This window comes from Chlorocebus sabaeus, chromosome 6 (genome assembly GCF_047675955.1).
Source record: "Chlorocebus sabaeus isolate Y175 chromosome 6, mChlSab1.0.hap1, whole genome shotgun sequence".
Classification (NCBI taxonomy): domain Eukaryota; kingdom Metazoa; phylum Chordata; class Mammalia; order Primates; family Cercopithecidae; genus Chlorocebus; species Chlorocebus sabaeus.
Genome location: NC_132909.1, coordinates 4,899,738 through 4,922,307, shown reverse-complemented (window position 1 = coordinate 4,922,307; position 22,570 = coordinate 4,899,738). Strand labels below are relative to the sequence as shown.

General features: G+C 43.6%; 1 protein-coding gene across 1 annotated transcript; it reads left to right on the top strand.

Moving 5' to 3' along the window:
• Nucleotides 1–316: 316 nt before the first annotated feature.
• Nucleotides 317–20,534, top strand: LOC103235557 (uncharacterized). Its single transcript, XM_073016000.1, has 4 exons — nt 317–389; nt 7,513–7,600; nt 12,270–12,396; nt 17,564–20,534. Exons 2-4 carry the CDS (start codon nt 7,586–7,588, stop codon nt 20,380–20,382), a joined length of 2,961 nt encoding a protein of 986 aa, XP_072872101.1. The 5' UTR covers nt 317–389; nt 7,513–7,585; the 3' UTR covers nt 20,383–20,534.
• The last annotated feature ends 2,036 nt before the right edge of the window (nt 20,535–22,570 follow it).

Sequence of the window (22,570 nt, the reverse complement as noted above, 5' to 3'; positions counted from 1 at the left end):
GGATTTCTATTCTGTTTTATGGGCCCTCAGCATGAAATCGTAGGTTCCGCCCAGGCCGGGCCTTGCATTTTACATTCTAGTTTGCATCCCCGTTCCAGACAATTCCAGGGTTTTTGAATCATACCTCAGCCTTCATGGCCGGTCTCGCCTCCAAAACCCGGAAACAGTGGTACTGGGAACAAGGCTGAAAGGCGCACAGGTCCCGCCCCGGCCCCGCCCGCTGCAGGTTCTAAAGGGCAAAGTCTCTCCGCCTCGCGCCCCGCCCCTACCTCGCCCAGGCCCCGCCCACCTCCCCGCGGGTCCCGCCCATGCCTGGCTTCTGTCCTGCGCGCGCAGATTCGCGCAGACCAGGAAGCGGATCTCGTGGAGTGACGGTTACAACGCGGCGCGTGAGTTTCGCCCTGTCTTCTATTGTCTGCGTTTCCCAGGTCCCCGGCGCTTCAGTAGCTGGGACCTGGGATCCCCGCAAACCTGGAAATTCTCAGCTGTCGTCCTTCACCCAGAGCAAACTGAGACATCCCCGTGAGAGGCCGGGGGTCGCTCCCTTTTGGGTTTTAGGTCGCCCTAAGGCTGGTCCCCTCCCGCGTCTTTCTGCTATAGAGCAACGTATACACTTTCTATCGCGTAGTTTTCCTGCTCTAAACCTTTTTCTAACTCCTCCCGCCCCGCGCTTTTTAAAGACCTCACCGGAGTGGTGGATTCTCGCCCTCGTAGGCCCCTGGAGCGCAGCGCCGCTGCCCCAGTCCCGGGAAGGCCGCGTCCTCTGCCTTGTCCTGGGATCCTGCAGACCCCACCCTTGTCTTAAGGCGCCATCGCCCCTTCACCCCCGTCCTCGTGCGGGGCCCTGCTATTCCACAGGTCTCCGCTCCACAGTCACCGCCTCTCCTGAGCCCGCGTTGGGGAGGTGCCCGGGGCCTGTCCTGGGACACGGGCTGTTCTTGCCTGCCTAGCTCCAGCGCCTGGAAAATGTGCTCCACCGGGATGCAGGCGTCTTACTCCAAACCCTCCTGTGATTGCGTGGGCCAAAGGGATCAGGAGACGGAGAGAGAGCAGTAGAAAACCTGAGACAGAAAAGAAGAATGAGAAAGACCCACAACAGATGGCAAAGTAGAGGATGGGTGAGGGATTTGCCAAGAGACAGCAAAAGTGGAAAGAAAACGATAAGAAAGCAGGAGGAGAAAAGCAACTGGAGAAATGTAGAGAAAATCTAGAGGTACAGAGAGATGAAGGACAGCAAGTTGGGAGAGGGGCAGCAAAGAGGGAGGCTCATCAGGGTGAGGGAGAGGAGGAGGGATTTGGAGCCAGGACAGACAGAGCAGAGTGGTGCTGGTGGCAAAGAGAACAGAAGGAGAACCACAGCAGGGAGGACACCTGGGGGTCTAGGCTGCCAGAGCCTAGGGTCAGGGCGGTATAACAGGGAAGAGAGAATGTAATGGGGAGAGCAGAGAAGGCACAGAGATGGTGTTGTGGGAAACTGAGAAGAGACTGATATGGGGAGACAGGATGATGTTTATTTAAGGTACGCACGGGCTCCATGGGTTTACATCAAAAAAGCTGAGCATTTCAACAAACACAGAGTGGGGGTTTTTTGCTTTCAGAAGCAGAATAAAAGCCGTTAATCATATATTGATAGGTCAGGTAATCTATAGCATAGCGTAACTTGTGTCCTTCCATCGCTGGTGGCCTTGTAGCTGCGTTGAAAGAAAAACAAGAACAGCTAAATACACAGATTTGCCCTTTTTTTAAAATTTCACCCTTGTTCTGGGAAGGTGGAGGGCTGTCTGGAGCCCGTTCCTTTGCCTTCGACTTCGCAAACAGTGTTATAACTGTTCTTGAAGTAAGCTTGCTAGGCAGAGGAAAACTGGTTCTTCTTTTCTTTTTAACCTTTGCCTTGCCCTTTACTTTTCTTGGAGTGAATGAATGCATATTTATTTTTTAAATTTCTACCTCAGTTTCCTCCCTTAGATGCTTGTTTTAAACAAGATTTTAATAGAAAGCACCACTGTTACTGGAATCTTCATGAAAGAGCAGGTTTTCTTCTTTAGGCACAGGCTGATATTCACATAGAGCTATTAGCTGAGTGGTAGTCTGCCTGGTTACAATTGCTTCTATCGTTGATTGAATGTTCTTAACAAGGAGAGGTAAGAGGCAAGGGAGTATTAAACAAAATCTTAGCATGGCTAGAACTACTCCTATTAAGGTTTTGAACCTTCTGAAGGAGGAAAACCAGCCTCTAAAGAGGGACTCAGGAGCCTACTTTTTCTAAGTGTGGACTGGAACTTGGGCTAATTTTTTCATTCTGGCAGTTATTTCTTTTTTTTTTTTTTTTTTTTGTGAGACGGAGTCTGGCTCTGTCGCCCAGGCTGGAGTGCAGTGGCCGGATCTCAGCTCACTGCAAGCTCCGCCTCCGGGGTTTACACCGTTCTCCTGCCTCAGCCTCCAGAGTAGCTGGGACTATAGGCGCCCGCCACCTCGCCCGGCTAGTTGTTTTTGTATTTTTTACTAGAGACGGGGTTTCACAGTGTTAGCTAGGATGGTCTCGATCTCCTGACCTCGTGATCCGCCCGTCTCGGCCTCCCAAAGTGCTGGGATTACAGGCTTGAGCCACCGCGCCCGGCCTCTGGCAGTTATTTCTATAATAGCCTTCCTATTGTCATGGATTTCTAGGCAGCAATTAGTTAGATTAAACTTTCTACATACTCCTCCTTCCTTGGCTAGGAGGTAGTCTAAAGTTAATCTATTTTGGCAGTTGGCATTTCTCATTTTCGTGGCTTGCTGGGCCGGTAAGTCGAATGCATTTGCTGTTTCATTAGTGGTGATTTCAGGTGCTGCTTGCAACTTTAGGATACGGTGAAGCGTGTAAATTGGGGTGTGGAAGGCTGCTTTCTCTTTTCACCACCCCGTCCTCCCCTGCGTCTTTTTTCCCAAACCGTCTCTGCCTCTTCCTGGAGATTCCAGCTGGGCTAGAGGCTGAGCAGCTTTGGAAACAATATTTAAGGGAATGTGAGCTTAATGCATAATGTCTTTAAAAAGCATGTTGTGATGTAAAAGAAAGAAAAATACATAATCGTTTCTGAAAGATGCCTTTGTCACATGCTATAATCAGCTCACGTCTTTTTTTTTCTGTACAAGTGTATATTCCAGTTATTTTCCTGATAACCCCAGAATTTGTTAAATTTTTTAAAAAGCAATTTCAAAATAGTTTCTGTTTGAAACTAGTTGTGTCTGGTTCAGATCAAGGTCTGCATGCTTTCCAGTCTTTATTATTTATTGGAAACCTTTGGTACCTAATACAGAAGTTTGTTTCGGTGTGTACCTGGTAAAGAGGTCAGTGACCTTTTATCTTAACATCAAAATATAGTTTAACCAGTTAGTCTATTTTTCAGTTTTCTTTGCTTATGTCATCTGTGAACATCTTGAGCTGTGAGCTATTAAGTGCATGCTTCCCTCAAGGCCCTCTGGTCCCTTCTGGACTAATGTTGAAAGATGGGCTGGATTGGCATGGAACTCTTGGGGTGGCCACACCCAACACCAGGCCACGGGGGCTACGAAGTCCAGCAGAGTCAAAGGAATGAGAAAAGACAAGTTAAGGATGCATAAGGTGGGTCCAGGGGGCCAACGCTAGTATGGAGGCTGCAAAAGACCCGACCTCTGGAAGCCCACAGTATTTATTGGTGGTCAAACAAAGAAGCAGATGGTGAGGCTGTGGGGGTTGAAAGGAAGCGATGCATCCAGCACATGATCTACAGGTGTGTGGTTTAGCATTTATATGGAACATGTTCTGCTACTTGAGATCATGGGGAACATGTTCCTCTAGTTTAAGATACAACCGTTTTCTGAGCCTGGAAGTGCTAAAAGCAAGGAACCAGCAAGTCTAGGCACATTCCAGAGGCCATGAGGGGTTTTATGCCCTGAGCCCTGGATTCCATCCAAGCCACGAGGGGTTTGTGGGAAAAAGAAAGAGAGACACTGTTACTGTGTCTATGTAGAAAGAAGTAGACATAAGAAACTCCATTTTGTTGTGTAATAAGAAAAATTCTTCTGCCTTGAGATGCTGTTAATCTGTAACCCTAGCCCCAACCCTGTGCACACAGAAACATGTAGCGTATTGACTCAAGGTTTACTGGATTTAGGTCTGTGCAGGATGTGCTTTGTTAAAAATGTGTTTGCAGGCAGTATGCCTGGTAAAAATCATCACCATTCTCCAATCTCAAATACCCAGGGACTCAATGCACTGCAGAAGGCCGCATGGACCTCTGCCGAAGAAAGCCTGGATATTGTCCAAGGTTTCTCCCCACTGAGGTAGCCTGAGATATGGCCTCATGGGAAGGGAAAGACCTGACCATCCCCCAGCCTAACACCTGTAAAGGGTCTTTGCTGAGGCAGATTAGTGAAAGAGGAAGGCATCTGTCTCCTGGTCGTCCTGGGAATGGAATGTCTCGGTGTAAAACTCAATTGTCCATTCTATTTACTGAGATGGGAGAAAACCGCCTTATGGCTGGAGGTGAGACATGCTGGCGGCAATACTACTCTTTACTACACTGAGATATTTATGTAAAGTCAAACATAAATTTAGCCTACGTGCACATCGAGTTACGGCACTTTCCTTAAACTTATTTATGACACAGAGATCTTTGCTCACATGTTTTCCTGCTGACCCTCTCCCCACCATTACCCTGTAGTCCTGCCACATTCCCCTCACTGAGATAGTAGAGATAGTGAGAGATGGTAGAGATCGTGATCAATAAATACTGAGGGAACTCAGAGGCCAGGGCCACACAGGTCCTCCCTATGCTGAGTGCCAGTCCCCTAGGCCCACTGTTCTTTCTCTATACTTTGTCTCTCTGTCTTATTTCTTTTCTCAGTGTCTCATCCCACCAGATGGGAAATACCCAGAGGTGTGGAGGGGCTGGACCCCTTTAAAGTTTTATGTCCTGGGCTTGGATTGTAATGCTTGTAATGCGGCAGGGCAGCCTCCCACCCTTTGGCACAGAGCTTGGTATTCCAAAGGCCACAAGGGGTTTTAGACCCTGGACCCCGGCATGTTCCAGGACTCTTTTTATATTATGTCAGACTAGCAAGTCCTGCCTCAGCTTTTCTCCAGCACTCAGCTTTTCCCCAACATTTAACGCTATTCTAAAAGCACCCAAATATTTTTATTTATTTATTTAGTTTTTCCGATGGAGTTTCACTCTTGTTGCTCAGGCTGGAGTGCAATGGTGCAATCTCGGCTCACTGCAACCTCCGCCTCCCGGGTTCAAGCGATTCTCCTGCCTCAGCCTCTCAACTAGCAGGGATTACAGGCATGACCTGTGGCACCCGGCCACCCATGTATTCTTGGTTGAAAAAATTTGCTTATGTCTTAGTTCTACAGCTGACCCTCTTTCACTGTTTTCAATGTCAATAGCTGTGTGTTCACACTTCTGCATTTTATTTGTTTTTTTTTTTTGAGACGGAGTCTAGCTCTGTCGCCCAGGCTGGAGTGCAGGGGCCAGATCTCAGCTCACTGCAAGCTCCGCCTCCCGGGTTCATGCCATTCTCCTGCCTCAGCCTCCCGAGTAGCTGGGACTACAGGCGCCCACCACCTTGCCCGGCTAGTTTTTTGTATTTTTTTAGTAGAGACGGGGTTTCACCGTGTTAGCCAGGATAGTCTCGATCTCTTGACCTTGTGATCCGCCCGTCTCAGCCTCCCAAAGTGCTAGGATTACAGGCTTGAGCCACCGCACCCGGCCACTTCTGCATTTTATAAATGTTACTGTGATTTTCTTGTAAGGAAAAATTAAATGTTGGGAATCAGTGGCGTCAGAACCTTGTAAAGAAGTTTCTTTGGCCCAGGCATGTGAAAGAGGCTTCTCTAATTTTCAAAGATAGGGGTGATAAAGACCAACCCTTGCCATTAGCCCTTCCAGGCCCCCATGTAAGAATTCAGGCACACGTTTTCACTCATCTCAGACCTTCTTAGGGTAACTTGGTGAAAATATCTCTTTCTCAGAGCCCCAGTGAGCCTCCCTGCAACTTGGAGATGAGGGGCTAGACCAGAAAAGTTCAACCCGAGTGACCCTGGCCCCTGAAATGATTGGAAAAATAGAGTGTGTGTCTGGGTGTGGCTTTTCTTCTTAGACAGGGGAGTGACCAGTTGTAATTAGAAATTTAAATGGGATGCAGTACCCCAAATAAAAAAAAATTAGAAAAAAACCACAAAGGAATGGAAGAAACAGAGGTGTAGACTCAGACACAGAGACCATCTTCGGGGCCTTTCTCTGTGTTAGGGTATCACAGCGAAATCTAAAGCAGGTCGTGTCAGTCCCTGGCAGGGAACCCTCCACCGGCTTCCCGTTTTCCCCAGGACAAAAGCCCAACTCCTCACTGTGGCTCCACAGCCCTGTGTCCAGGGCCCCTGCCAGTGTCCAGCCTCCTCCTGGGAGCTTGCCCTCCTCTCCCGACTCTGTCTGCCCCAGTCACATTTGCTTTTCTCTTTTCCCAAACATCAAAACCCTTCCTGTCTCTGGTCACTGTCCCTGCTCTTAGCCTATATCCCTAAATGATCACAGCACTGTCCCTTTTCTCCTCGTTCAGGTTTAGGCTCAGAGCTGTCTCCCATGCCCTCCCACCCCCATCTGAAGTTCCCTCTGCCCGTCAGTCTCTATCATGTTACTCAGGTTTTATTATCCCTGCGTCAATCACATCAGAAACTTTATTTTTATTTTTATTTTTTTTTGAGACAGAGTCTCTGTTGTCCAGGCTGTGAGTGCAGTCTGATGATCTTGGCTCACTGCAACCTCTGTTTCCTGTGTTCAAGTGATTCTTGTGCCTCAGCAACCCATGTAGCTGAGATTGCAGGTGTGTGCCACCACACCCAGCTAATTATTGTATTTTTGTTTTTATTTTATTTTATTTTTGTGTCTCACACTGTCACCCAGGCTGAAGTGCAGTGGCATGATCTTGGTTCAGTGCAACTGCCACCTCCTGGGTTCAAGCGATTCTCCTGCCTCTGCCTCCTGAGTAGCTGGGATTACAGACACCCACCAAGCCCAGTTACTTTTTTTATTTTTAGTAGAGATGGGGTTTCACCATGTTGGCCAGGCTGGTCTTGAACTTCTGACCTCAAGTAATCCACCCTCCTCGGCCTTCCAGAGTGCTAGTACTACAGACATGAGCCACCGTGCCTGCTCAGTTTTTCTATTTTTAGTAGAGACAGGGTATCACCGTGTTGGCCAGGCTGGTCTTGAACTCCTGAGCCCAAGTGATCCTCAGGGTCTGGGCTGAGGATTGGTCAGGACTGGGTCTGTAGCCTGAAGGGGAGCTCATTCCAGCCCAGCTCCCCACTGCAGGAGCGTGTGTGGGCTCCTCCAGGAGAGAAGTGGGAGTTTTCCTATAGGAGTTTATTGTGGGCAGTGGGCAGTAGAGGGGACCACATTTCCTCAGGGTGAGGTCTCCTTTGTATGTGTCATTGTGTTACAGGGAGGGGGTGTGTTGATTCTGAGCAATAAACAACATGTTTCTAACATTCAGGATTGACTTCTAAACGCTCTTGATACATGAGGAAGAAACCCAGAAGAGGAAGAGGAAAGCAGAGGAGTCAGGGATGGCTCTTTCTCAGGTGAGATGATATTCTTGGTGGATTGTTCTGTCTCCTTCCCTTCAGAAATGCTGCTGGGCCTTGGAGTTGGGAATCTTCTCTGAGTCTGAAGCGTCCTGCCTGACAAGTTTGCTCGCACTCACCCATGCCTTCCCTCAGTCCCTCTCATCTCGCTTATATTTTATCTCTCGTGACCCAGTGACATGAACTTGGGAAGAGGCGGCACTGGGCATGGGCCTGGGAAGGGCTCACACCCAGACATGGATGGAGACGGGGTGAGGGTCCCGTGGTGTCAGTGCTGTTGGGCAGCAGGGATTTTTCGGGGACCACATCTGGATGCTCTGTCACTTCTCTGTGGACCAGGATTAGAGCAACTGCTGATGGAAGTCTATCGGGAGCCTGGCCCCCGATATTTCAATGTGGGTTCTTTTCTATTTTCCTTAAGTGTCGGCCAGTCTGAGAAATAAAGGGAAAGAATACAAAGAGAGAAATTTTAAAGCTGTGTGTCTGGGGGACACATCACATGTCGGCAGGTTCTGTGATGCCCCCCAAGCTGCAAAACCAGCAAGTTTTTATTAGTGATTTTCAAAGGGGAGGCAGTGTACGAATAGGATGTGGGTCACAGCACATGCTTCCCAAGGTAATCAAATATTACAAGGCAAATGGAGGCAGGGCGAGATCACAGGACCAGGGTGAAGTTAAAATTGCTGTTGAAGTTTCAGGCATGCATCGTCATTGATAACATCTTATCAGGAGACAGGGTTTGAGAGCAGACAACCAGTTTCACTAAAAATTTACTAGGCGGGAATTTCCTCATCCTAATAGGCCTGGGAGCACGACGGGTGACCGGGGTTTCCTTCATTCCTTATCTGCAACCATAAAAGACAGATATTCCTACAGCAGCCATTTTAGAGGCCTACCCCTAGGAACGCATTCTCTTTCTCAGAGCTGTTCCTTGCTGAGAAAAAGAATTCAGCGATATTTCTCCTATTTGCTTTTGAAAGAAGAGAAATATGGCTCTGTTCCACCCGGCTCTCAGGCATTCAGACCTAATGGTTATCTCCCTTGTTCCCTGAATATCGCTATTATCCTATTTTCTTTTCAAAGTGCCCAGATTTCGTATTGTTTAAACACACATGGTTTAGGAACAATTAGTGCAGTTAACGCAATCATCACAGGGTCCTGAGGCAACATACATCCTCAGATTATGAAGATGATGGGATTAAAGAGATTAAAGTAAAGACAGGCATAGGAAATCACAAGAATACTGACTGGGGAAGTGATAAATATCCATGAAATCTTCACAGTTTATGTTCAGAGATTGCAGTAAAGACAGTTGTAAGAAATTATAAAAGTATTAATTTGGGGAACTAATAAATGTCCATGAAATCTTCACAATTCATGTTCTACTGCCGCAGCTTCAGCGGGTCCCTCCATTCGGGATCCCTAACTTCTCGCAACAGAAGTCATGTATTAATATGCACAAAGTATGTGGTAAATTCTAGAAAAGGTGACCAATATGGAGATTGTTTCTGCCTGATTTTATACTACATTTTTAGGTAATTGAGTGAGTTACTGTGTTTCTGACTCCGAAAATCTTACTAATTAGAATGGAAAGTTCGTACATAGACATGAATGATAGAAGATGTTTTATTCCGTCATTAAGAATATGAAATCAACCTAAATAATAGCAGGAGATTCATTAAACCATTCTTAGCACGTTAAGCTCATGGAGACTGTGGTGTTACTGTGGAGAGGCTTGTGAAACAGGTGTTTTCAATAAAAATGGTGATAATTTTTATTATTATCATTATATTATGATAATATTATATTTCAAATATATGAAGTCTTGCTCTGTTGCCCAGGCTGAAGTGCAGTGGCATGACCTTGGCTCAAGGCAACCTCCATCTTCCGGGTCCAAGAGATTCTCCTGCCTCAGCCTCCCGAGTAGCTGGAATTACAGGCGTGTGTCACCATGCCCAGCTAATTTTGTTGTATTTTTATTAGTGACGGGTATGACCATGTTGGCCAGGCTGGTCTCAAACTACTGACCTCAGGTGATCTGCCCACCTCAGCCTCCTGGAGGGCTGGGTTTACCAGGTGCAAGCCACTGTGCCTAGCCCCAACAATATTATTAAATGTATATTTTTATATTTAAACATCACATGGTGAATATATTTGTTTTGTGGTAAAACTCCAAACAAAGCTGCAGCTTAGACCCTTGGCCATAAGGCATCTCCGTTCCCTGTCACGTCCTCCACCCTCCTTCCAGCCTCACTGGGGAGCCGCTACCGTCAGTTCCGTGCCAGGTGTCAGAGCAAATCTCGTACACGTGTATTTCTGCATCGTTATGAGACTTTAGAAAAAGGTCTGCAGTAAATTAAGAAAAGAAAAATCTTTTTACAAAAATTAGCTGGGTATGATGGCATATGCCTGTAATCCAAGCTACTCAGGAAGCTGAGGCAGGACAATCCCTTGAACCTGGGAGGCGGAGGTTGCAGTGATCTGAGACTGTGCAACTGCACTGTATCCTGGGCACAGAGCAAGACTCGCCTCAAAAAAAAGAAAAAAGTTTTTATGTTTCTGTTTTCACTTTAGGTTTGGGGCTACATGTGAAGGTTTGTTACACAGGTAAATTAGTGTCATTGGGGTTTTTTGTACAGATTATTTCATCACTCTAGTGTTAAGCCCCGTACCCAATAGTTATTTTTTATCTACTGTTTTATTTGAGACTGAGTTTTGTTCTTGTTGCCCAGGCTGGAGTATAATGGCATGATGGGAACTCGCTGCAACCTCTGCCTCCCAGGTTCAAGCGATTCTTCTGCCTCAGCCTCCCGAGAAGCTGAAATTACAGAGGCCTGCTACCATGCCTTGCTAATTTTTCTAGTTTCAGTAGAGACAGCGTTTCACCATGTTGGCCAGGCTGATCTTGAACTCCTGACAGGTGATCCACCTGCCTCGGCCTCCAAAAGTGGTGGGATAACAGGCATGAGCCGCCGCGTCTGGCCCCCTATAATTATTTTTTCTACTCATCTCCTTCCTCCCACCCTCCACCCTCAAGTAGACCCCAGTGTCTGTTGTTTTCTTCTTTGTGTTCCAGGAAATATTTTACTTTGAGACTTGATCCTGCTGGTTGTGAACATTTACATGTTGTCTTGTTAGTAAACGTGGAGAGCTTGCTCTTTGCCATCTGCGTTGGAAATTGGCTGAATGATAAGTGGGTTCTGTGCAATTTTTCTCTGTATAAAGAGTGCCATAGTGACTGCCTCTGCGCACGCCTGCATTCCTACAGATGTCTGACGATTCCTCCAGGTCAGGCAGGTGAAAGGATGATTGCTTCCTCTAGGATGAAGCATTTCTTGTTTTCTTAGATCTGACAAGATTTTCCCTGCCCCCAACTGCCAAAGTGTCCTTTTCCAGCAAGATGAGATTCCTCTTCAGGTCAACATAACTTGCTACTTTTTATATTTTACAAGCCTTTATATATATAAACACCCACACACACAATATACACGCACGCATATACATATACATACATATACACACACACAAATGTATATATTTTGAACAACTTTTCCATTTTGAAAATCTGGGGAAAATGACAAACCTTTGTATTAACATCTAGTTTTTTGTGTGTGTAGGTTTCATTATTTTGTTGACATATATATATATATATATATATGATATTCATTCTTTGAGTAATCTAGTTTTCATGCATTTTATTTTATTTTGAGACTGGGTCTCACTGTTGTTGCCCAGGCTGGAGCACAGTGGCGTGATCTTAGCTCACTGCAACTTCCACTGTCAGGCTCAAGCCATCCTCCTACCTCAGGCTCCCAAGTAGCTGGAACCACAGGTGCCTGCCACCGTGCCCGGCTAATATATGAAAATATATATATATAAATAATATGTAAAATATATATATACACACACACACACATATATATATATATATATTTTTTTTTTTTTTTTGGGATGGAGTCTCTGTTGCCCAGGCTGGATTGGCGTGATTTCAGATCATTGCAACCTCTACCTCCTGGGATCAAGCAATTCTCCTCTGTCGGCCTCCCAAGTAGCTGGGATAGCAGGCATGTGCCACTGCACCCACCCAGATATTAGTTTCTGATCTTTCACTGTGGACGTTGTCATCTCTGAAGACATCACTCATACTCTATCTCATCTAGATACTGAATGTCACTTGGTGTGTCAATAAAAGTTTCTGGGCTGGGCACAGTGGATCATGCATGTAATTCCAGCACTTTGAGAGGCTGAGGCAGGCGAATCAGGAGGTCAGGGGTTTGAGACCAACCTGGTGAATACGGTGAAAACCCATTTCTGCTAAAAATACAAAATTAACTGGTCCTGGTGGCACATGCCTGTAATTTCAGCTACTCAGGAGGCTAAGGCAGGAGAATCGCTTGATCCTGGGAGGTGGAGGTTGCAGTGAAAGGAGACTGTGCCTTTGCACTCCACCCTGGACAACAGAGTGAGACTCCACCTCAGAAAAAAAAAAAAAAAATTTGGTAAAACACAACTGGGAAGACAAAATGTGGTGAGAAACCCCTTACTCAGATTTGCTAGAATATTCACTGCATTTAAATCCATGCTTTCACCTCTCTTTTCTTCTCATTTTCTGTAAAGATAAGAACTCCGCCCATAACCATTTGGTTAAAATGTGTTTTCCTTTCAGGGTCTGTTGACATTCAGGGATGTGGCCATAGAATTCTCTCAGGAGGAGTGGAAATGCCTGGACCCTGCTCAGAGGACTCTGTACAGGGCCGTGATGTTGGAGAATTATAGGAACCTGGTCTCCCTGGGTGAGGATAACTTCCCTCCTGGGGATGTGCCCTTGCGTATCTTTTTATTTACTCTTCTTTTTTAGCTACAGTGTCTCTCTCTGTCACCCAGGGTGGAGTGAAGTGGTGGGATCATGGTTCACTGCAGTCTTGAATTCCTGGGCTCATGTGATTGTCCACCTCAGCCTCCCCTGGTAGCTGGTACAGGCACATGCCAGCATGTCGAGCAACTTTTTTAGTTTGTTTTTTTTTCCAGACAGGGTCTTGCTGTGTTGTTGAAATTCATCTTGATCTCCTGCGCTCAAGAGATCTTCCACAGTCTCCTGAGCAACTGAGATTATAGGCGCCAACCCCCATACCTAATTATTGGCTTTTATTTTTAAAATTTTTACATATGTGTAGCCGAGCATGGTGGCTCACGCCTGGAATCCCAGCACTTTGGGAGGCTGAGGTGGGTGGATCACAAGGTCAGGAGATCGAGACCAGTTTGGCCTACACGGTGAAACCCCGCCTCTACAAAAAATATAAAAATTAGCAGGGTGTGATGGCACATGCCTATAATCCCAGCTACTCCAGAGGCTGAGGCAGGAAAATCACATAAACCTGGGAATCAGAAGTTGCAGTGAGCCAAGATCACCACTGCACTCCAGCCTGGCAACACAGCAAGACTCCGTCTCAAAAAAAAAAAAAAAAAAAAAAAAAAAAAAAAAAAAAAAAATTTGCATATGTGTGTCCTTAAGGCTAATATGAGTCTATGAGTCTCTTGTAGACAACATATAGTTGGTTCTTGTTGATTCAGCCAGTCTTTGCCTTCTGAGTACAGAGTTAAATACTTACAGCTGAAGTATTACTGATGGAGAAGACCTTACCTTTGTGATTTTGTTACATATTATCTGTATTTCTTGTAGGCTTTTTTTGTTCATCATTTCTCATTTCCTACTTTTTGTGTTTAATTGCTTTTTTGTGTAGCCATGCTTTGACTCCCTTATTTCCTTTTTTGTTTGTTTGTTTGTTTATGATGGAGTCTCACTCTGTCGCCAAGGCTACAGTGCAGTGGGGAGATTTTGGCTCACCACAGCCAACTCCGCCTCTTGGGCTCAAATGATTCTTGAGACCCATGCCCGTAATTCCAGAACTATGGGAGGCCAAGGCAGGCAAATCACCTGAGGTCAGGAGTTCAAAACCAGCCTGGCTAACATGGTGAAACTCTGTCTCTACTAAAAATACAAAAATTAGCTGGACACCATGGTGGGCGCCTGTAATCCTGCTACTCGAGGCTAATGCGGGAGAGTCACTTGAACCTGGGAGGTGGAGGTTGCAGTGAGCTGAGATTGCACCACTGCACTCCAGCCTGGGTGACACACGAGACTTCCTGAAAAAAAAAAAATTCATAACCTGCAGAAACTACTCTTTCTTCACTAGAATTCTTTATGTATGTCAGAATTATTTCTGTGTATGTTGCATTTTCATAAACATATGTACAATATTTTTTCATGCTTTTTTCTTCTAAATGACAGAAAAAAAGTTGATTTATGGAGAAAATGTACACTAAACTAGTTTCTGTATCAGTCCTCTTTTTTACCTATTCATGTATTTATTTATTTGTTGATGAGATGAAGTTTTGTTCTTGTCGCCCATGCTGGAGTGCAATGGCACAATCTCGGGACACTCCAACCTCCAACGCCTGGGTTCAAGTGATTCTCCTGCTCAGTGTCCTGAGTAGCTGGGATTACAGGCATGTGCCACCACGCCTGGCTAATTTCGTATTTTAATAGACACAGGGTTTCTCCTTTTTGGTCAGGCTGGTCTTGAACCCCTGCACTGTAGTGAACCACCAACCTCGGCCTTCTAAACTTCTGTGATTATAGGTGTGAACCACCACACCCGGCCTGTCTGTCTTTTTAGATACCTTTACTGGAGAACTTTATATATATTTGTGGGTTAGAATTACTCTTTAGACTTCTTTCATTTCTTTCTTTTTTCTTTCTTTTCTCTTTTTTTTTTAAGACAGAGTCTCTTTCTCTCACCCAGGCTGGAGTGCGGTGGTGCGATCCTGGCTCACTGCAACCTCTGCCTCCCAGGTTCAAGTGATTTTCCTGCTTCAGTTTCCCAAGTAGCTGGGACTACAGGCACATGCCACGGCACCCAGCTAATTTTTTTTTTTTTTTTTTTTTTTTTGGTAGAAACGTGTTTCACCCTTTTAGCCAGGATGGTCTCGATCTCCTGACCTTGTGATCCTCCTGCCTCAGCCTCCCAAAGTGCTGGGATTACAGGCGTGAACCACCATGCCTGGCCAGCTTCAAAATTTTTAAAACATGTTATTGCTCTAGATGGCTTCAAGTATTGCGAGATTTATAGTACAGTCTCTAAACTTCCTTTGTTTAATCAGATCTGTCAGGCTATGGTGATGTTGGTGATGAGATGCCCCTTTTCCTGTCTCAGTCATTTCACTGACAGAAATAGCTTAGACTGGCCGGCCGAGGTGGCTCACGCCTCTATTCTCAACAGTTTGGGATGCCAAGGTGGGCAGATCACTTGAAGTCAGGAGTTTGAGACCAGTCTGGCCAACATGGTGAAACCTCAAATCTAAATACAAGAAATTGACCAGGCGCCGTGGCTCAAGCCTGTAATCCCAGCACTTTGGGAGGCTGAGAGGGGCAGATCACCTGAGTTCAGGAGTTCAAGGCCAGCCTGGCCAACAGGGTGAAACCCCGTCTCTACTAACAATACAAAAATTAGCTGGACATGGTGGTGCACGGTTGTTATCCCAAGTACTCGAGAGGCTGAGGCAGGAGAATCACTTGAACGCGGGAGGTGAAGGTTGCAGTGAACCAAGATTGCCCCACTGCGCTCCAGTCCAGGTGACAAAGTGAGACTCCGGGCTGAGGTGGGAGAATCTCTTGAGGTAGGAGAATCCTGCCACTACAGTCCAGCCTGGGTGATAGAGCTTGAATTGGTCTCCAAAACAAACAAAAAAAGAAATAGCTTAAACTGGGAGGCTTCAGACACAGACATTTATTTCTCATGAATTTGGAAAGTGGGATACCCAAGAGCAAGATGCCAGTCAAATTGGTTCCTAGTGAGAGCCTTCTTTAGGGTTTAGCCCAGCCATCTTCCTGCTGTGTCCTGACATGGGAGAAAGAGGAACAGGAAATGATCTCTTTTGTATCTCTTTTTATGAAAGCACAAATCCTATTCATGAGTAGTCAACACCCATGACCAAATTCTCTCAAAGGCCCCATCTGCAGGAACATCCTATTGGAGAATAAGAACTCTGAATGTGGCTTTTGGCCAAGAAGAACATTCACACCAGGGAGGCTGCGTCATACTGTTTATGTTTTTATTGTACAATTTGAATGATAAAATGTTTTCTCTGATCTCAGTTTAAACATTTTCCCAGTACACATTCTATGTTTTGTATTTTGTGCATAGTGAACTAGATAATTAAGGCCAACAGTGCATATGTATCTATAGAATTGCTGTATTGCCTGGCTGTTTCATAAATGTAGTTGTGACATCATGATTGCACCCTCTGGCAGTGTTAGTCATTCTTTTTTTTTTTTTTTTGAGATGAAGCCTCACCCTGCCACTCAGGCTGGAGTGCAATGGTGCGATCTCGGCTCACTACAACCTCCACTTCCCGTGTTCAGATGATTCTCCTGCCTCAGCCTTCCAAGTGGCTGAGATTACAGGCACCCACCACCATGCCCAGTTAATTTTTTTGTATTTTTAGTAGAGTTGGGATTTCACCATGTTGGCCAGGCTACTCTCGAACTCCTGACCTCATGATCCACCCACCTCAGCCTCCCAAAGTGCTGGGATTACAGACCTGAGCCACTGTGCCCTTCTGTTAGTCAATTCTTATTCCTTGTAATGCTGTGTACATTTTTGACTTCATAAATCAGAAGGTAGTGATCTTAACATATATTTCCTTTCTTACATTGTGTGCTGATGGTAAGTAAAATTTGTAGAGTTTTTCTTAGCAGCAAATTGTTTAGAATTTTGCAGGTTGTATAAAGGTACTTATTTGCTTCCTGGTTTTATGCATTACAATATCTCACTAATTAATTTTTATGATTGTACATAAGGTTTTTTGGTATGCGGTATGCAGTATAACTGACACAGTCCACTAGTTAATGTCACAAAGTGCCACCGGATGCTGTGGCCCACGCATGCCATCCCAGGACTTTGGGAGGCTGAAGCAGGTAGAACACTTGAAGTCAACAGTTTAAGGCCAGCCTGGCCAACATGTTGAAACCCTGTCTCTACTAAAAATACAAAAATTAGCCAAGCATGGTGGTGTGTGCCTGTAATCCCAGGTACTCAGGAGGCTGAGGCAGGAGAATCGCTTGAACCCAAAAGGCAGAGGTTGCAATGAGCTGAGATCAGGCCATTTAATTCCAGCCAGTTGCGATAGAGTGAAACTTAATCTCAAAAATATGAAAATAAAAAAATTATTTAAAATGTCACAAAGTGCTTTTTCTGCATGGATATAGGTAATTTTATGACAGTTATTCAGAAAAACATTGTATTAACTTTTTTTGTCTTTTGAGATGCAGTCTCACTTTGTCACACAGGCTAAAGTACAGTGCGATCTCGGCTCACTGCTACCTCTGCCTCTCGGGTTCAAACGATTCTTGTGACTCACCCTCCCAAGTAGCTGGGACTACAGAAGTGGGCCACCACACCTGGCTAAATTTTGTAGTCTTTTCTTATCTTCTCAGTGCTGTGATTGTTTGACAATACAGAATTTCCATTGATTTTGGTTATCCTTACATAAGCTTGTTGTGGATTATTTACCAATATAGTATTTCGTGTGATCCTTTAGCATTTATTTCTATACAGCAAATATGAAGAATATATAGTTGTCATTGATGTGACAGTGATATTTTTTGGAAACTGTTAGACACTGTAGGGTCCCTGTGGGAAAATATTCTTTAGGTGACACACGTTTGTGCCCTGTCAGTGTTTTGTCACAATATTGGAAATAGGCTTCCATAAAAGTAATTTGAAGCACATGTAATAGCCCATTATTTGTTAAAGAATCTTACGCTTTTCTGTTCCTAAGCTTTGAGGGTCATGTTTGGAAAGTTTAAAATAAGTATTGTTTTTTGTGTCATAGTTACACATTTCAGCATTGTTTACCATCTGTACTTAACTTGAAAATTTTGGTGTTTGTATTGTGTAGCTATTTCTTCCAAATGCATGACGAAGGAGTTCTCATCAACAGCGCAAGGCAATAGAGAAGTGCTCCACACACGGACTTTGCAAAGACATGAAAGTCATCACATTGGAGATTTTTGCTTCCACAATATTGATAAAGATATTCATAACTTTGAGTTTCAGTGGCAAGAAGATGAAAGAAATGGCCATGAAGCACCCATGACAAAAATCAACAACTTGACAGGTAGTACAGACCGATATGATCATAGTCATGCTGGAAACAAGCCTATTAAAGATCAGCTTGGATTAAGCTTTCATTCACATCTGCCTGAACTGCACATATTTCACACCAAAGGGAAAATTGATAATCAAGTTGAGAAGTCTATCAACGATGCTTCCTCACTTTCAACAGCCCAAAGAATTTCTTGTAGGCCCAAAACCCATATATCTAATAACTATGAGAATGATTTCCTGAATTCTTCATTACTCACACAAAAACAGGAAGTACACATGAGAGAAAAATCTTTCCCATGTAATGAGAGTGGCAAAGCCTTTAATTATAGCTCACTCTTAAGGAAACGTCAGATAATCTATTTAGGACAGAAACAATATAAATGTGATGTGTGTGGCAAGGTCTTTAATCAGAAGCAATACCTTGCAGGCCATCATAGATGTCACACTGGTGAGAAACCTTACAGGTGTAATGAGTGTGGCAAGACCTTCAGTCAGACGTCATCCCTTACATGCCATCGTAGACTTCATACTGTTGAGAAACCTTACAAATGTGAGGAATGTGACAAAGCTTTCAGTTTCAAATCAATCCTTGAAAGACATAGGAGAATTCATAGTGCAGAGAAACCATACAAGTGTAATGAGTGTGGCAAGACCTTCAGTCAGGAGTTAACCCTTACATACCATCGTAGACTTCATACTGGAGAGAAACTTTACAAATGTGAAGAATGTCACAAAGCTTTCTGTTTCAAATCAAACTTTGAAACACATAGGAGAATTCATACTGGAGAGAAACCGTACAAATGTAATGAGTGTGACAAGACCTTCAGTTCGAAGTCATACCTTACATGCCATCGTAGACTTCATACTGGAGAGAAACCTTACAAGTGTAATGAGTGTGGCAAGACCTTTAGTCAGAAGTCATCCCTTACCTGGCATCGTAGATGTCATACTGGAGAGAAACTTTACAAGTGCAATGAGTGTGGCAAGACCTTCAGTCAGCAGTTAACCCTTAAATGCCATCGTAGACTTCATAGTAGAGAGAAACCTTACAAATGTGAAGAATGTGACAAAGCTTACAGTTTCAAATCAAACCTTGAAATACATCGGAAAATTCACACTGAAGAGAATCTTTACAAGTGTACTGAGTGTGGCAAGACCTTCAGCCGGATATCATCCCTTACGTGGCATCGTAGACTTCATACTGGAGAGAGACCTTACAAATGTGAAGAATGTGACAAAGCTTTCAGTTTGAAATCAAACCTTGAAAGACATAGGAGAATTCATACTGGAGAGAAACTGTACAAGTGTAAGGAGTGTGGCAAGATCTTTAGTCAGAAGTCATCCCTTACATGCCATCGTAGACTTCATCCTGAAAAGAAACCTTACAAGTGTGAAGGATGTGACAAAGCTTTCAGTTTCAAATCAAAGCTTGAAAGACACAGGAGAATTCACACTGGAGAGAAACCGTACAAGTGTAATGAGTGTGGCAAGACCTTTAGTCGGAAGTCATCCCTTACATACCATCGTAGACTTCACACTGGAGAGAAACCTTACAAATGTGAAGAATGCGACAAAGCTTTCGGTAGGAAATCAAACCTTGAAAGACATAGGAGAATTCATACTGGACAGAAACCGTACAACTGTAATGAATGTGGCAAGACCTTTATTCAGAAGTCATCCCTTATATGCCATCGTACACTTCATACTGGAGAGAAACCTTATAAGTGTAATGAGTGTGACAAGACTTTCCGTCACAAGTCATCCCTCACATGCCATCGTAGACTTCATACTGGAGAGAAACCTTGCAAGTGTAATGAGGGTGGCAAGACCTTCAATCAACAGTTAACCCTTAAATGCCATTGTAGACTTCATACTGGAGAGAAACCTTACAAATGTGAAGAATGTGACAAAGCTTACAGTTTCAAATCAAACCTTGAAATACATCGGAAAAGTCATACTGGAGAGAATCTTTGCAAGTGTAATGAGTGTGGCAAGACCTTTAGCCGGACATCATCCCTTACATACCATCGTAGAGTTCATACTGGAGAGAAACCTTACAAATGTGCAGAATGTGACAAAGCTTTCCGTTTCAAATCAAGCCTTGTAATACATAGGGGAATTCATACTGGAGAGAAACTGTACAAGTGTAATGAGTGTGGCAAGACCTTTAGTCAGAAGTCGTACCTTAGACGCCATCATAGTCTTCATACTGGAGAGAAACCTTACAAGTGTAATGAGTGTGGCAAAACGTTTAATCAGAAGTCATACCTTGCATACCATCGTAGACTTCATACTGGAGAGAAACCTTACAAGTGTAATGACTGTGGCAAGACCTTTGGTCAGAAGTCACACCTTACATGCCATCGTAGGCTTCATACTGGAGAGAAACCTTACAAGTGTAATGAGTGTGGTAAGATGTTTAGTCGGAAGTCATACCTTACACGCCATCGTAGACTTCATACTGGAGAGAAACCTTACAAATGTAATGAGTGTGGCAAAGCCTTTCATGGGCAGTCAGCACTTCACAAATGTAGTGATTGTCACCACGTCTTCAGTAATGCTACAACTATTGCAAATCATTGGAGAATCCATAATGAAGAGAGATCTTAGAAGTGTGATAAAACTGGCAAACTTTTCAGACATCATTCATACCTTGAACTCATACTAGAGAGAAACCTTACAAATGTGAAGAATGTGATGAAGCTTTCAGATTCAAATCAAACCTTTATAGTCCTAGAAATCATATTAGAAAGAAACCTTACAAGTGTAGTGATTGTGAAAGGGTTTTGAATCGAAAAGCAAAGCTTGCACGTCATCATACAATTTATCCTGGAGATAAACCTTAGAAATGTAAATCATGAAAAAAGCTTAGTCACAAATCAAGCCTTGAAAGACAAGAAAATTCATATTGGAGAGAAACCTTACAAGTGTAATGAATATGGCGTGGTTTTTAATCAACAGGCACACCATGCACGTCATCATAGAATTCATACTGGAGAGAAACCTTAGAAATGTGAAGCACGTGACAAAGTTTACAGTTGCCAATCAAGCCTCGAGAGACAGGAGAATTCATACTGGAGAGAAAGCTTACAAATGTGATGAATGTCACAAAGTTTTCAGTTGCACATCAAACCTTGAAGGACCTAGGTGAATTCATACTAGAGAGAAACCATAGAAATGTAAGTTTGTGACAAAGCTTTCCGGTATGATTTGCACCTGGCACAACATCCTAGAATTCACACTGGAGAGAAACCTTACAAGTGTAATGAGTGTGACAGAGTCTTTAGTGGACAGTCAACACCTGTTTACCATCAGGCAATTCATGGTGTAGGGAAACTTTACTGATGTAATGATTGTCACAAAGTCTTCAGTAATGCTACAACCATTGCAAATCATTGGAGAATCCATAATGAAGAGAGATCATACTAGTGTAATAAATTTGGCAGATTTTTCAGACATCATTCATACCTTGCAGTTCATTGGTGAACTCATGCTGGAGAGAAACCTTACAAATGTCATGATTGTGGCAAGGTCTTCAGTCAAGTTTCATTCTATGCGAAACATAGGAGAGAAACCTCACAAGTGTGATGATTGTGGCAAAGCCTTTACTTTACGTTCACACGTCATTAGGCGTCAGAGAATGCATACTGGACAGGAATCTTACAAATGTCATCAATGTGCCAAGGTCTTCAATCTGAGTTTACTCCTTGCAGAACATCAGAAAATTCATTTTGGAGGTAGTTGTTCCAAATGCAATCAGTAGAGCAAACCGTTAAGCATTAATTGACATTAGAGTCAATTCAGCATTGAGTTGAGTTGATTTAACATTGAGTTCAAGCATTAATTGAAATTAAAGTGTTTATGTTAAAAGGATTGGGCTGGGCCCTGGCTCCTGCCTGTAATCTCAGCATTTTGTGAGGCCAAGGGAGGTACATCACTTGAGGTCAGGAATCTGAGATCAACCTGGCCAACAGACGTGAGCCATTTTCCCAGCCTGTTTTCTGTTTCTTTTAAAAAAAAACTGATAGGGATTTTTATGGGTATTGTGTTGAATCTAAATCACATTGAGTTATATAATCATTTAACAATATTTTCCCAAAACATCAATATGGGTTGTAGCTCTGTTTTTAATCATTTTGATCAATGTTTGTAGATTTCAAGGTATGAACTTCTGAGCTTTTAAAGTTTATTTCTAAGTATTTCTTACTTTACGTTCTCCAGCAAATGGAAGTGTTTAAAAATTTTCTTTTAAAATTTTTTATTGTTAAAGTATGGAAATTCAACTAATTTTTGGTGCTGATACTGTATTGTGCAAATCCACTGAATATGTTACCTAGTTCCAGTAGTATTTTGGTTGACTCTTTGTGATTTTCTACACAGAAGATCGTTTCATCTATAAACAAATATAATTTTACTTCTTGCTTTCTGATTTGGATGAGTTTTATTTCTTCTGCTATTTCACTGCTCTGGCTAGGACAGCCAGTATTGATTGAATAAAAGGGGTGAGAGCATTCTTTGCATCATGTGAGATCCTACAGGAAAAGCATTCCATTTTCCCTGCTTGACTCATTGGTTATTTCACAGATGGTCTTTCTATTGTTGAAGTACATTTCCTTTTCTATCTATTTTGTTTAGGATTTCTATGATGACTGGATTTTGAATTTTGTGAAATGATTTTTCTCCATCTATTAAGATGATGTGGTTTTCATCTTTCTGTCTGTTCAAGTGGCATATCACATTGATTTGCTTGAATATGTTGAACCATCCTTGCATCCCAGAAATAAGTGTCACGTGAATA